This window comes from Oncorhynchus clarkii, unplaced genomic scaffold (genome assembly GCF_045791955.1).
Source record: "Oncorhynchus clarkii lewisi isolate Uvic-CL-2024 unplaced genomic scaffold, UVic_Ocla_1.0 unplaced_contig_7010_pilon_pilon, whole genome shotgun sequence".
In the NCBI taxonomy this organism is placed as follows: domain Eukaryota; kingdom Metazoa; phylum Chordata; class Actinopteri; order Salmoniformes; family Salmonidae; genus Oncorhynchus; species Oncorhynchus clarkii.
In genome coordinates, this window is record NW_027258114.1 from 68,851 (window position 1) to 85,497 (window position 16,647).

The 16,647-nt window shown below is 40.9% G+C and overlaps 1 protein-coding gene across 1 annotated transcript; it reads right to left on the reverse strand.

Annotated features, from left to right (window-relative positions):
- Positions 1-631: 631 nt before the first annotated feature.
- LOC139395711 (zinc finger protein 431-like) lies at positions 632-16,198 on the reverse strand. Its single transcript, XM_071143054.1, has 2 exons — positions 15,408-16,198; positions 632-2,736 (listed from the first exon to the last, which is right to left on the reverse strand). The coding sequence occupies exons 1-2, from the start codon at positions 16,081-16,083 to the stop codon at positions 1,310-1,312; spliced, it is 2,103 nt and encodes a 700-aa protein (XP_070999155.1). The 5' UTR covers positions 16,084-16,198; the 3' UTR covers positions 632-1,309.
- Positions 16,199-16,647: the final 449 nt, after the last annotated feature.

The window sequence follows — 16,647 nt, forward strand, 5'->3', positions numbered from 1 at the left end:
GACTAGGTCTATACTGCTCCTACATGGTGTAACAATACATCATGTATATAATGAACAGACTAGGTCTATACTGCTCCTACATGGTGTAACAATACATCATGTATATAATGAACAGACTAGGTCTATACTGCTCCTACATGGTGTAACAATACATCATGTAGATGTATATAATGAACAGACTAGGTCTATACTGCTCCTACATGGTGTAACAATACATCATGTATATAATTGTCACGTATTAACAAGGTAGGTGGAATCAAGCGCAGAGAGCAGGTGCAGTGAGTCGATAGTTTATTCTCCGGAACAAACACTGAAAACCCGAAAACAGGGTGAAATAATCCAACACAGGATTAAGATATATCGGAGCAAATAACACAATACGTATTCACTAAAATACATGAAACCAAAACAATCCCGCACGAAACAAGGGCGGGACAACCTACTATAAATAAGGACGTCAATAAACTAAAATACACACAGGTGAAACTAATAAGACAAAACCAACAGACAAACGAAAAAGGGATCGATGGTGGCTAGTAGGACGGTGACGACGACCGCCGAGCACCGCCCGAACAGGCAGGGGAGCCAACTTCGGCGGAAGTCGTGACAATAATGAACAGACTAGGTCTATACTGCTCCTACATGGTGTAACAATACATAGATATAGGTGTATAAAATTAACATCCACACAGTTTAAAAAAACATCAGTTTACTTTTATTCAGTTAAATGTTGAAATAATCAAATCATTTGTACAAATCAGCACCTGTGTTTTATCTGATGGAAGAGTACTGATGGACACTACATTGAGGTAGTACATGTTTTATCAGGTCAACAACTTATCAAATGTTATCAGAACAACGTCATCTAATTATCACACAGCTTAATAATAACTACTACACAAATTAACTCAATGAAAAACACAACGACTAAATTCCAGAGGTTTAAGATCAGAATCAAGAAAAACACATGAATGATTAATTACATTTTTTTTATTTTTAAATAACAATATCCAAATCATATAATGAAACTTAAGGGTTTATATTTATCAACAACAATTCATAATGAAAATCAAATACATGCAAAATCTATTCTAATTTTAGATGTGAACATGTTTTGAGAGAAAAAATTAACTAAGAACAAAAGTAAGCCTATTTTTTTTCTTACAATTTTATTTAATGTGACATAAACCAAAGCACAAAAAGTTTGTCAAAACTATAAGTCAGAACACAGTCTCTCTATTCTCTCATGTGATTTCATGTCCTCTGACTGGGAAAATGTCTTTCCACACTGAGAACACTGGAAAGGATTCTATCCTGTGTGTGTTCCTTCATGCCTTTTCAGGTTCACTAACTGGGTAAAACTCTTTCCACATTGGGAGCATTGGAAAGGCTTCTCTCCTGTGTGTGTCATCTCATGCTTTTTTAGTGTCCCTAAAAAGGTAAAACTCTTTCCGCACAAGGAGCAGTGGAAAGGCTTCTCTCCTGTGTGTATTCTCTCATGCATTTTCAAGTTCCCTAACCAGGCAAAACTTTTTCCACACTGAGAGCATTGGAAAGGCTTATCTCCTGTGTGTGTCCGCTCATGTGATTTCAGGTCCCCTAGCTGGATAAATCTCTTTCCACAGTCTGAACAGTGGTATGGCTTCTCCCCTGTGTGTGTTCTCAAATGCATATTCAGATTCCCTAACCGGGTAAAACTCTTTCCACACTGAGAGCATTGGAAAGGCCTCTCTACAGTGTGTGTTCTCTCATGTGATTTCAGGTCCCCTGATGAGAAAAATTTACTTTCACATTGGGAGCATTGATATGGCTTCTCTCCAGTGTGTGTTCTTTCATGCACTTTTAGATGCCCTGAGTGTCCAAAACCTTTTCCACACTGGGAGCAGTGATAAGGCTTATTTCCTGTGTGTGTCATCTCATGCATTTTCAGGTTCCCTAAATGGGTAAAACGTTTTCCACAGAAGGAGCAGTGGAAAGGCTTCTCTCCTGTGTGTGTCATCTCATGCGTTTTCAAGTTCCCTAAACGGGTAAAACTTTTTCCACAATGAGAGCATTGGAATGGTTGTTCGCCTGTGTGTATTCTCTTGTGTTTTTTCAGATGTGATGACTGCATAAATCTCTTTCCACATTGAGAGCATTGGAAAGGCCTATCTACTAAATGTGTTCTCTCGTGTTTTCTCAGGTCCCCTGGTGAGAAAAAACCCTTTTGACACTGGGAGCATTGATACGGCTTCTCTCCAGTGTGTGTTCTTTCATGCACTTTTAAATGCCCTGAGTATCTAAAACCCTTTCCACACTGAGAGCATTGATACGGCTTCTCTCCTGTGTGTATTCTTTCATGCTCTTTCAGATGCGATGACTGGATAAATCTCTTTCCACACTGAGCGCATTGGAAAGGCCTCTCTAAAGACTGTGTGTGTGTTCTCTCATGTGACTTCAGGTCCCCTGGTGAGAAACATTTCTTTTCACACTGGGAGCATTGATATGGCTTCTCTCCAGTGTGTCTTCTTTCATGCACCTTTAGATGCCCTGACTGTCCAAAACCCTTTCCACACTGGGAGCAGTGATAAGGCTTCTCCCCTGTATGTGTTTTCATATGTTCTTTCAGGTGCCCTAACCGGATAAATCTCTTCCCACACTGGGAGCAGTGGTGTGCTCTTGCTGGTTTGGATGTCTCTGGGTCAGGTTCTTCTGAAGGACTCGTCCCGCTTTCAGAATGAGAGTCTGTTCTCTCTCCTGTCAAAGACAGAGTATTTGGTTAAACAGAGAGACCTGAATGAAACCTCCACATGGTAAAACTGTCTACCTATGAGGTTTAATCTAGACTAGATCACTCAATAAAAGAGCAATGGATAAATAGACTAGTCAGTATAGGTCAGTATAGGATACATGTATTAGACCTAATGGATAAATAGACTAGTCAGTATAGGATACATGTATTAGACCTAATGGATAAATAGACTAGTCAGTATAGGATACATGTATTAGACCTAATGGATAAATAGACTAGTCAGTATAGGATACATGTATTAGACCTAATAGATAAATAGACTAGTCAGTATAGGATACATGTATTAGACCTAATAGATAAATAGACTAGTCAGTATAGGATACATGTAATAGACTAGTCAGTATAGGATACATGTAATAGACTAGTCAGTATAGGATACATGTAATAGACTAGTCAGTATAGGATACATGTAATAGACTAGTCAGTATAGAATACATGTATTAGACTAATCAGTATAGAATACATGTATTAGACCTAATGGATAAATAGACTAGTCAGTATAGGATACATGTATTAGACCTGATGGATAAATAGACTAGTCAGTATAGGATACATGTGTTAGACTAGTCAGTATAGGATACATGTATTAGGCCTAATAGATAATTAGACTAGTCAGTATAGAATACATGTAATAGACTAGTCAGTATAGGACACATGTAATAGACCTAACAGGTAAATAGACTAGTCAGTATAGGATACATGTAATAGACTAGTCAGTATAGGATACATGTAATAGACTAGTCAGTATAGGATACATGTATTAGACCTAATAGATAATTAGACTAGTCAGTATAGAATACATGTAATAGACTAGTCAGTATAGGACACATGTAATAGACCTAACAGGTAAATAGACTAGTCAGTATAGGATACATGTAATAGACTAGTCAGTATAGGATACATGTAATAGACTAGTCAGTATAGGATACATGTATTAGACTAGTCAGTATAGGATACATGTATTAGACTAGTCAGTATAGGATACATGTATTAGACTAGTCAGTATAGGATAAATGTAATAGACTTGTCAGTATAGGATACATGTATTAGACTAGTCAGTATAGGATACATGTATTAGACTAGTCAGTATAGGATACATGTAATAGACCTAATGGATAAATAGACTAGTCAGTATAGGATACATGTATTAGACCTAATGGATAAATAGACTAGTCAGTATAGGATACATGTATTAGACTAGTCAGTATAGGATACATGTAATAGACTAGTCAGTATAGGATACATGTATTAGACTAGTCAGTATAGGATACATGTATTAGACTAGTCAGTATAGGATACATGTATTAGACTAGTCAGTATAGGATACATGTATTAGACTAGTCAGTATAGGATACATGTATTAGACTAGTCAGTATAGGATAAATGTAATAGACTAGTCAGTATAGGATACATGTATTAGACTAGTCAGTATAGGATACATGTATTAGACTAGTCAGTATAGGATACATGTAATAGACCTAATGGATAAATAGACTAGTCAGTATAGGATACATGTAATAGACTAGTCAGTATAGGATACATGTATTAGACCTAATAGATAAATAGACTAGTCAGTATAGGATACATGTAATAGACCTAATGGATAAATAGACTAGTCAGTATAGGATACATGTATTAGACTAGTCAGTATAGGATACATGTAATAGACTAGTCAGTATAGGATACATGTAATAGACTAGTCAGTATAGGATACATGTATTAGACTAGTCAGTATAGGATACATGTATTAGACTAGTCAGTATAGGATACATGTATTAGACTAGTCAGTATAGGATAAATGTAATAGACTAGTCAGTATAGGATACATGTATTAGACTAGTCAGTATAGGATACATGTATTAGACTAGTCAGTATAGGATACATGTAATAGACCTAATGGATAAATAGACTAGTCAGTATAGGATACATGTATTAGACCTAATGGATAAATAGACTAGTCAGTATAGGATACATGTATTAGACTAGTCAGTATAGGATACATGTAATAGACTAGTCAGTATAGGATACATGTAATAGACCTAATGGATAAATAGACTAGTCAGTATAGGATACATGTATTAGACCTAATGGATAAATAGACTAGTCAGTATAGGATACATGTATTAGACTAGTCAGTATAGGATACATGTATTAGACTAGTCAGTATAGGATACATGTATTAGACTAGTCAGTATAGGATACATGTAATAGACCTAATGGATAAATAGACTAGTCAGTATAGGATACATGTATTAGACCTAATGGATAAATAGACTAGTCAGTATAGGATACATGTATTAGACTAGTCAGTATAGGATACATGTATTAGACTAGATTAGGTCTCTCAGTATATAATACATTGTTGTTATTTGGTAGGCTACTAGATCTAAAGGGGAAATCTGCAGTTCAAACAACATCCTGCCACAGTTTTGGTATAAAGCTGAGGGATGGGGGTTAGAGAAACATAACCACTCAAATTCATTGACAGCGCTATGGATGCAAAATTATAGTTGTAACCATGTTGAGCGAATAAGTCTTTGTTTACAATTAGGCCTACATTGTTTACAAATAATGGAGGAAAAACAAGCTCAGGGTAAAAGTGTAACTATTGATCACACTTCTAACTTTGGATGCAAATAAATAACTACAAATTATTAACATTTTCTGCTATTTCCCTGTTTCAACCAGTTAATGTGGTGGTTGTATCCGTACCAGTTTTTAATTCTATTTCCTGTTTCAACCAGTTAATGTGGTGGTTGTATCCGTACCAGTTTTTAATTCTATTTCCTGTTTCAACCAGTTAATGTGGTGGTTGTATCCGTACCAGTTTTTAAATCTATTTCCTGTTTCAACCAGTTAATGTGGTGGTTGTATCCGTACCAGTTTTTAAATCTATTTCCTGTTTCAACCAGTTAATGTGGTGGTTGTATCCGTACCAGTTTTTAAATCTATTTCCTGTTTTAACCAGTTAATGTGGTGGTTGTATCCATACCAGTTTTAAATTCTATTTCCTGTTTCAACCAGTTAATGTGGTGGTGTATGCGTACCAGTTTTAAATTCTATTTCCTGTTTCAACCAGTTAATGTGGTGGTTGTATCCGTATTTATCCTTGTGTTTAGCTCCTCCTACATGGGGTGGTGGTTCTGGTCGAGTTCTTAGTAGTTCTGCTGGGCATGTTGTCTGAAACTTTTGAGAAATAGCCGTCAAGACTCGTTGTAGGGTAATTTATTTTGGGTTAGGGTTTTCTACCACTTTTTCAAGCGAAAAAGAAAGCAAATTAACGAATGCTCTCTGAAACACAGTGTTTTCTTTACGGAGCCATTTTGTCCTCCCCGTCCCTTTTGCAGGGAACTTTGACACCTTTTGGAAGCAGACGATGCTCTATAACAGGGGTGTCAAAGTCAAATGGACGGAGGGCCAAATAAAAAAATCAGCTACAAGACGAGGGCCGGACTGTTCGAATGTTCATTGAAAATTTTTTAAATGACGCATATAGTCTAGTGAACCTAATTGAACCTACTGAAAACCTAACAAATATATTACAATATGATCAGATAAATAAAGCAATATTTTCTTATGGCTCTGTCAGTAATCTTTAATTTTCAACAGACACAAAAGACAAATTTCCTTTATATAAATATCCCCATAACATGAACATTAAATGAAAGAAACCGGTATTCAAGGCACCATCAGTAGACTATATTTTCTATTTTAGCAAAAGTGGGCTAAATTTACTTCAAAGAAAAAACAATAATAGCAATTTTCTATCATCCACTCAACTGAAATATTTTTAAAATATAATTGGATTGAAATACAAAAAAATAAAGTGCAAAAATCTATTAATCAAAAACAACACTTTGTTTAAGGAGAAGTAACATGCAGTGAAAACAAATATTAAATTTTAACTTTTAAACTTGAACTGAGTAAAAACTCTAAATATGTGATTGCACAGTAATGTTCACTTGTTTGAGGTTGAGGGTGATACTTGGTGGTGTCCCATCTTTTCCACAAGTTCATCAATGTTCGGGGTAAGGCTCTGAGCTGAAGAAATCCTCAGAATTGAGTGGAGGTGTTCAGCAGTAAGTCAACTTCTGTGTGATGTTTTGTTCAGGTTCATCAAAGAAAACAGTTGTTCACACAGGTATGTGCTGCCAAACATAGACAACGTTTGAGCAGCCTGGATGCGCAGCTGGGGCATTGTGCCGGGGAGGAAACGGGCGAACTCCGCAGCACCCACTGCCGCATATTTTGCCCTCAGTGCATCATTGCATTGGAGGTCAATCAACTCCATTTGGAGGTTTGGTGGTGAGCTTTCCACGTCAACAGCAAATGGGTTACCGAGCAGTTCCAACCTGCTTTTTTGTGCTTCAAAGTCAGCAAATCGGCGTCGAAAGTCAGCGGCAAGCATACCTATTTTATCAGCCAACTGTGTGCTCGGGAACGCACTGGTAGAGAGCTTCTCTTTCATGGTCTGGCAGCTGGGAAAGTGGCTCAAATTTTCTTTCCGCATCTGCGTCTCCCACAGAGTCAGTTTGGTTTTAAATGCCTTCACTGTACTGTACATATCAGAGATGACACGATCCCGACCCTGCAGCTGCAAGTTTATTGCATTCAGATGACTCGTAATGTCACACAGAAAAGCCATTTCACACAGAAACATTTCGTCTCGGAGTTGTGTTGTGTCTTTCCCTTTGCTGTCCAAGAACAGACAAATCTCCTCACGAAGCTCGAAACATCTTTGAAGCACCTTTCCCTGGCTTAGCCATCGCACCTCTGTGTGATAAGGCAAATCACCATGCTCCGTTTCTAACTCCGTCAGAAATGCCTTGAACTGGCGGTGATTCAAACCTTTGGCTCTGATAAAGTTAACTGTGCGCGTGATGATGCTCATTACATGCTCCATTTTCAAGGCTTTACCGCACAACGCTTCCTGGTGTATGATACAATGATAAGCTGTCAGCTCACCTGTCGCGTTTTCCTCTTGCATCTTTTCCCGTATCTTCGCCACCAGTCCGCTCCTGTGTCCACACATCGCAGGTGCTCCGTCGGTTGTCAAGCCCACGAGTTTTTCCCAAGGCAGCTCCATCTCATTTACACATCTTGACACCTCTTCATACAAATCATGCCCCGTAGTTGTGCCATGCATAGGACGTAAAGCCAAAAACTCCTCTGTCACGCTTAGGTTGGAGTCCACTCCGCGGATGAAAATTGACAACTGGGCAATGTCAGAAATGTCGGTGCTCTCATCCACAGCCAAGGAATATGCAATAAAATCTTTTCCCTTTTTCACAAGCTGCTCTTTTAGATTGATGGACAACTGGTCTACTCTCTCGGCAATGGTGTTTCTGCTCAGACTCACATTTAAAAAGAGTTGCCTTTTTTCTGGGCAAACTTCGTCACAAACTTTAATCATGCAGTTTTTGATGAAATCCCCCTCCGTAAATGATTTAGCGATCTCTTCTGCCAAAATAAAACTGGCCTTGACAGCAGCCTGGCCTTGTGATTTGGCTTTTTTGAACAGAGCCTGTCGAGATTTGAGGCCTCGTTTTAATTCCTCTGCCTTTTGTAGCCTTTGTTCCATGTCCATATTCTTGTTTTTGTTCGCGTGTTTCGTTTCATAATGTCGTCTCAGATTATACTCTTTCAGTACCGCCACACTTTCTCCACACAGAAGACACACAGGTTTTCCAGCTACCTTCGTGAACATATACTCCGACTCCCACCTTGTTTGAAACCCCCGGTTCTCAGTATCCACCTTCCGTTTTGCCATTTTTGATGGGTATCTGAAAGTTAATTTTACTGTGATGCTGACGACTGCTGTGCCAATAAATATTGAAATGAAGCAGCCTACTGCTCGGTGCGTCACCTTTGCATTGTGGGAAATGTAGTATTGGTGCGTGTAAAAGATCTGCGGGCTGCCGGCTTGCTGCGGGCCGGTTCTAATAATAAATCAAGATCATCCCAGGGGCCGTAAAAAACCTTCTTGCGGGCCGGATGTGGCCCGCGGGCCTTGACTCTGACATATGTGCTCTATAAGGAGGGTGGGATCCACCCTAATCATTTGGATGCCTGGATCCTGTCCAAAATAAAGTGGTGATCCTAACTCACCTAAGACAGGGAATTTTTTACTAGGACTAAATGTCAAAAGTTTAAAAGTATTTGACCAAGGTGTATGTAAAGTTCTGACTTCAACTGTATGTCATATTGAGGTGTTTAGCTATATGTTAAACCTGATCAATCAACGCTAGACAGACACAGAGGGGGGGGGGGGGACAGATGAAAGTGAGAGAGGTGGGAAGAGAGTGGAAGACAGAGAGATGGGAGGGGATGAAAGTGAGAGAGGTGGGGAAGAGAGAGATGGGGGGATGAAAGTGAGAAAGGTGGGAAGAGAGTGGAAGACAGAGAGATGGGAGGGGATGAAAGTGAGAGAGGTGGGGAAGAGAGAGATGGGGGGGATGAAAGTGAGAGAGGTGGGAAGAGAGTGGAAGACAGAGAGAGAAAGACAGCAGTGCAAATATACTTAGACTTGAGTATTTCAACAACTCTTCTCTTCCAACTTGTTAGGCAATCATATATCTACCTACTGGGGAAAGGATGGCCAGCCACACAGGAGGGTGGTTTTTTACTAAGGAGGAGAAGGAGGCCGTTCATATATCTACCTACCGGGGAAAGGATGGCCAGCCACACAGGAGGGTGGTTTTTACTACGGAGGAGAAGGAGGCCATGCATATATCTACCTACCGGGGAAAGGATGGCCAGCCACACAGGAGGGTGGTTTTTACTACGGAGGAGAAGGAGGCCATGCATATATCTACCTACTGGGGAAAGGATGGCCAGCCACACAGGAGGGTGGTTTTTTACTAAGGAGGAGAAGGAGGCCGTGCTGACAGAGATGCATGCTGGTAATTTCAGAGTGAAGCGCATGAATGCCAAAATCAACTTTACGCTTCCTTCTGACAGGGAATTACCAAGGAGGTGGACAGCCGAGGCAAGTGGATGAACCTTTTTGTTTATCAATCACATTCTATTATATCTGGAATCATTATGAATTCAATGAATGTCATATCAGAGAGCACACAATGTTTAAGGTTTCTTCCTAGGTTTTGGCCTTTCTAGAGAGTTTTTCCTAGCCACCGTGCTTCTACACCTGCATTGCTTGCTGTTTGGGGTTTTAGGCTGGGTTTCTGTACAGCACTTTGAGATATCAGCTGATGTACGAAGGGCTATATAAAATAAATTTGATTTGATTTGATTTAAATTTCACACTTTTTTTTTGCTTAAGAAGGTCAGTACCCTGTCTAGCCTGCCAGAAGTTTGAGAGGGCGAAGACTGTGGTGCCGGAGTTGAAGCCCATCAAACCTGTTTCACCACGGCACATGATCGGTAAGTGTCCCAATTCAAATGTTGCCCTGATAAGTTGTTTAGTGATGGTTTCTTTTTATTTGACCACAGCAGAGTTCAATATTATATTATAATATTATTACTTTACCAAGTGGGTGGAGTCAATGCCCATTTAAGGTCAGTACAGGAAGAGAATGCGCTGAACTCTAAATTCCCACTAATGGTTTGTTTTGTTCTTTTTTTTTTTTTACAAATTTGTTTTTTCCTGGTACATAATCAGACATATTTCAATATCTTACATTATCAATAGATATCCCTTTCCTATCCCCTCTTCCAGGTTTGGTGAATGGACCAACCAGGCCCTGAAGACTGCCATGGGCAAGTCCCTTGATTGGTACCAGGAAGGGTGGGAGAATAACCTGAAGGTAATTCTCTTTGAACACAACAGCAGTTTCCAGGCCGAGTACGACTGAGGTAAACAATGCAGTTGTGCATACACTTATTACATATACTGTAGTCTTTCAAATGTGTGATTGACTTAGTGTTGTTGTTTGTCTATTGTTATTTTTGTATAACGTACTTTCAGATCACTGAAACCCCACCGGTGGACGTTGTGGAACCAGATCAGAACACCTTCGAGTCCTTCAGGCACGGACTGAGAAGGACGAGGAGGTTTTTCACCAGGTAAAAATGACTGCCCGCTGTTAATTTATTTTTATAACACTGCACTAATCCATTACATTTTCTCCCCAGTAAAGTGTAACGTGTGTGTTTGCTTGTTTACGTCTCTGTCTCCTACCCTGTTCCCTTTAACTCTGCTCCTGTTCTCCAGGACCTAGGGGGTTCTGCCCAACATCCAGACGTGGATCTACCTGCTGTCCTCCATTTCCTGTTCTCCATGACCTAGGGGGTTCTGCCCAACATCCAGACGTGGATCTACCTGCTGTCCTCCATTACCTGTTCTCCAGGACCTAGGGGGTTCTGCCCAACACCCAGACGTGGATCCACCTGCTGTCCTCCATTACCTGTTCTCCAGGACCTAGGGGGTTCTGCCCAACACCCAGACGTGGATCCACCTGCTGTCCTCCATTACCTGTTCTCCAGGACCTAGGGGCTTCTGCCCAACACCCAGACGTGGATCCACTTGCTGTCCTCCATTACCAACCATTACCTCCAACTTTTCATTACATCATCTACAGCTACTGTTTGATGTCATTATCTGCTGAGAAAGATTTCTTGCTGTATCATAACTGGCCACATACTATGAGAGATACACAGATGAACTAAAAACTACTAGCATTGCAAACACTCAGAACAAAAGAGAGAGCAGCAATGTCTGGACTTTTCTGTCTCCCTCTTCAAGTCCCCCTTTCTGAGAACAAGTGACAGGCAGAATTCCACACTCCTGAAATCAGTATTTTAGTCTATGATTGCCATGTAAGTGCACAACAACAACAAAAAAATCTGTGAAAATAAATTAATGACAGTACCAAAAACCACCAAAGTTTATGTATTCAAATTTTAAATAATGCCAGGTTGGTTTTCACAGCTGTTCCACAAGGTGTTCATTACTGTGAGCTCTAAGTTATCCTGACTAGTCCAGGGACCTACAACAGAGACGTATCTGAGCTATGTGAGATCATAATAGACTGTTGAAATGATATTATTTCAGTGTAGATGAGGGAAGGGCAGGTTAAATTAAAAAACATCACAGCCTGACAAGCCAGTGTGTGAATTAAATGGATTTGCATATGAAATGGAGTGGAAATTAGCTGACTTCCTGGTCTGTGAGGTAAGTGACTTTAATGTGTCAAGCAGATGACTCCTCATCCCCTCTCCTCATCCTCTCTCTCCTCTCCCTGACTTCCTGGTCTGTAAGGTAAGTGACTTTAATGTGTCAAGCAGATGACTCCACATCCCCTCTCCTCATCCTCTCTCTCCTCTCCCTGACTTCCTGGTCTGTAAGGTAAGTGACTTTAATGTGTCAAGCAGAGGACTCCACATCCCCTCTCCCTGACTTCCTGGTCTGTAAGGTAAGTGACTTTAATGTGTCAAGCAGAGGACTCCACATCCCCTCTCCTCATCCTCTCTCTCCTCTCCCTGACTTCCTGGTCTGTAAGGTAAGTGACTTTAATGTGTCAAGCAGAGGACTCCACATCCCCTCTCCCTGACTTCCTGGTCTGTAAGGTAAGTGACTTTAATGTGTCAAGCAGAGGACTCCACATCCCCTCTCCCTGACTTCCTGGTCTGTAAGGTAAGTGACTTTAATGTGTCAAGCAGAGGACTCCACATCCCCTCTCCTCATCCTCTCTCTCCTCTCCCTGACTTCCTGGTCTGTGAGGTAAGTGACTTTAATGTGTCAAGCAGATGACTCCACATCCCCTCTCCTCATCCTCTCTCTCCTCTCCCTGACTTCCTGGTCTGTAAGGTAAGTGACTTTAATGTGTCAAGCAGATGACTCCACATCCCCTCTCCTCATCCTCTCTCTCCTCTCCCTGACTTCCTGGTCTGTAAGGTAAGTGACTTTAATGTGTCAAGCAGATGACTCCACATCCCCTCTCCTCTCCCTGACTTCCTGGTCTGTAAGGTAAGTGACTTTAATGTGTCAAGCAGATGACTCCACATCCCCTCTCCTCATCCTCTCTCTCCTCTCCCTGACTTCCTGGTCTGTAAGGTAAGTGACTTTAATGTGTCAAGCAGATGACACGTTCTCTTTGCCATTTACGAAACGTAGCAACGTTTAAGACATGGACTTCATGTTGTAATGTTAACAACGTGCCCCAAAAAATTGTTTGAATTAATGTTTTCATTTTATTAGCTAGCTGGGTGATTGTCCTTGTTCCTGTCTCTGTGTTACTTAGCACCAGTATTAGGCTGTTTCGGTTTTCGTGTTACGTTTATTGTTTTGTATTTGATTCGTGTGTATTTTGTTTCATTAAACATGGATCGTAATAGCCACGCCGCATTTTGGTCTGACTCTCCTTCACCTGTAGAAAACCGTTACACATAATTTAGGCTGCAATGATCTCCAAAATTCTAATCATTACGTCATCACACCGTTGATATAGCAACGGACGCTAATAGTTTATCGAATCCCATTGTGACGTAGAGGGGGACGCTATTTGGCCGGGGGACATTATTTGGCACGACAGGCCCTTAGGTTTATTACTGCTGATGGTTCTAGAACTCACCATTGGGCCCTTAGGTTTATTACTGCTGATGGTTCTAGAACTCACCATTGGGCCCTTAGGTTTATTACTGCTGATGGTTCTAGAACTCACCATTGGGCCCTTAGGTTTATTACTGCTGATGGTTCTAGAACTCACCATTGGGCCCTTAGGTTTATTACTGCTGATGGTTCTAGATCTCACCATTGGGCCCTTAGGTTTATTACTGCTGATGGTTCTAGAACTCACCATTGGGCCCTTAGGTTTATTACTGCTGATGGTTCTAGATCTCACCATTGGGCCCTTAGGTTTATTACTGCTGATGGTTCTAGAACTCACCATTGGGCCCTTAGGTTTATTACTGCTGATGGTTCTAGAACTCACCATTGGGCCCTTAGGTTTATTACTGCTGATGGTTCTAGATCTCACCATTGTGTTTTGTATCAAAAAGTGGGTTGGGCCTCTTTGTATGCAAAGAGAGAATTTTCTTGTGTTTATCTACAAAGCACTCATGTAGAAACTTCCTATGTATCTATCATCATGAATTACATTTAGACCAACAGAATGACCGAACCTGGTCTCAGGCTTGGATAACCCTGGGGGCTCCTTCGGTCTCAACAGAGTTGGATAACCCTGGGGGTCTCAACAGAGTTGGATAACCCTGGGGGTCTCAACAGAGTTGCGTAAAAAGATGATTTTAGGTTTTTTGCACCCTTCATATGGAACAACTTCACAGAGCTCTCTGATATGAGATGTTCTGTTCCACAGAGGGCCTGTGTGGTGGTTCTTATCCACAGAGGGCCAGTGTGGCGGTTCTGTTCCACAGAGGGCCGGTGTGGTGGTTCTTATCCACAGAGGGCCAGTGTGGTGGTTCTTATCCACAGAGGGCCAGTGTGGTGGTTCTTATCCACAGAGGGCCAGTGTGGTGGTTCTTATCCACAGAGGGCCGGTATGGTGGTTCTTATCCACAGAGGGCCGGTGTGGTGGTTCTTATCCACAGAGGGCCGGTGTGGTGGTTCTTTTCCACAGAGGGCCGGTGTGGTGGTTCTTTCCACAGAGGGCCGGTGTGGTGGTTCTGTTCCACAGAGGGCCAGTGTGGTGGTTCTTTCCACAGAGGGCCAGTGCGGAAGTAGATTTTTGTTCTAACCAATCAGTAACAACGAATCAAGTCTTGATTGAAGTCTATGATTGGTTTATAAGTTGAATCGGGTGTGTACTGGTTGTTCTCTGCGGATATGATTGGACACCCCTTGTGATGAGTGCTACTTCCATGACGAATAGTAATAAATGATTTCAGTAACTTCAGGGGGCGGTGATTATCATTCAAGATCACATAACAAAATATCTGTTTTTAACAATTGGATTTTTTTAAATTTATTTTAAATTGATTATATTTTAAAATGTATTATTTAATGGGTTTGGCTATTAAACCCAGTCTGGACATTTCACGTATTTTATTTATAAAACTAAACACCAACGATTCATCTTTCATTTTAGCTCCACTTTCTTTTCAGGAACATTAGGACTGTATACGTTAGAAATGTCTACATTTAGATTTGTGTGGGCTTAATGTACAACTTAACCTATAGTATTGGTTCTGATGGGAACTGTGACAGTTGAACTAAAGCTCGTGGGGCATTTATAAATGAGGCTATATTTAAACAATAAGGCCCTGGGGGGGTGTGGCCAATATTCCACGGCTGTGGGCTGTTCTTAAGCACGACGCAACGCGGAGTGCCTGGATACAGCCCTTAGCCGTGGAATATTGGCCATATACCACAAACACCCGAGTTGCCTTATTGCTATTATAAACTGGTTACCAACGTAATTAGAGCAGTAAAATGTATGTTTTGTCATACCCGTGGTATACCACGGCTTTCAGCCAATCAGCATTCAGGGCTCCAACCTCCCAGTTTATATTCTCCAAGAAAGAATGGCTAGGCCAATATATCACTAGTTTAAACGTTTTAAAAACCGCAAGGACCAATCACAGAATCCTTCAGTAAAGAACAACATTCATGTGTAGAACGTCAATAGAACGCCCCTTAAAAACCACACAGTTCAACAACTGCAGAGTTCGTGCCCCCTGTTTTTAAGACAATACTCACTGGTGTTAATCAGATCTTCTGTCTCCTCCTCCTCCTCCCCTCCTTCTTCTTCGTCCTCCTCATCATCCTCTTTCACTCCCAAAACGTCTTCCTTCTCCTCTTTTATTGAGATAGCATCCTCTTCCTCTTTCACTCCAAAATGTTCTCTCTCTTCTTTCAGTATAACATCCTCCTCCTCTTTTTTCAATGTGATATCTTCCTCTTCCTCCCTTTTCATTATCGAAGCTTCTACCTCCTCCTCTTCCACTGTGACAGCCTCCTCTTCCTCCTTTTTAATTCTGAAAGCTTCTACCTCCTCCTCTTCCACTGTGACAGCCTCTATCCCCTCTTCCTCTTTCACTCCATATTGTTCTTTCTCTTCTTTCACTGTAACATCCTCCTCCTCTTTTTTCAATGTGATATCTTCCTCTTCCTCCTTTTTCATTCTGAAAGCTTCTACTTCCTCTTCTTCCACTATGACAGCCTCTATCCCCTCTTCTGGCTCAAAATGTTCTTTCTCTTCTTTCACTGTAATATCCTCCTCTTCCTCCTTTTTAATTCTGAAAACGTCTTCATCTCCTTTCACTGTAACACCCTCATCTTCTTCTTTCACGACAATGTTCAGCCCCAGAGCTTCGGTCTCCGTGCAACAAACCTCCTCTTCTTTAGCAGAGGGGGAATAATTTAATGAGCTCATGGTCGGAGATATTAGCTAGCTATTTAGCATTAGCGACTATCCTAGTGCTAGGCTCAGTATCAATCTTAACAGGTTTGCAAATGTATTGAGCAAATTAGGTCAAACTTAACCAGTAGATACGTAAACAGACGTGTGTTTAAAACACTAAGATTAGTTAACGTTCACAAAAATGGCCTATGACCGTCAATGTTTCGGTTTATTGTTGGCTATCAAGCTACTGAGGTGGTTGAAAGAATAGCTTTGTTGACCGCTGCGAAGCAGGCAAGAAGACCTAAGTACGTCCGGGTCACAGGTTTTTGGAATCCTTTAGGATAAGAGTCCCATCCTGTTTACTTTGAAAATGAATAATTATGGCGAAAATTATGGAAAATGTGCACAATTATGGATATATTGTGTACTATCTGTCATTAAAAGACTTATCAGTGTTGAGTTCGAGACCAACTCAAGACCGAGACTGGGAGGGGGGCGAGTGGTCCGAGACCGAGTCGAGACCAGAAAAATGTGAGTCCAATTCAGGACCATGATTGTAATTTTGTCAAATCGCTAACATAATAAAGAGTTCAA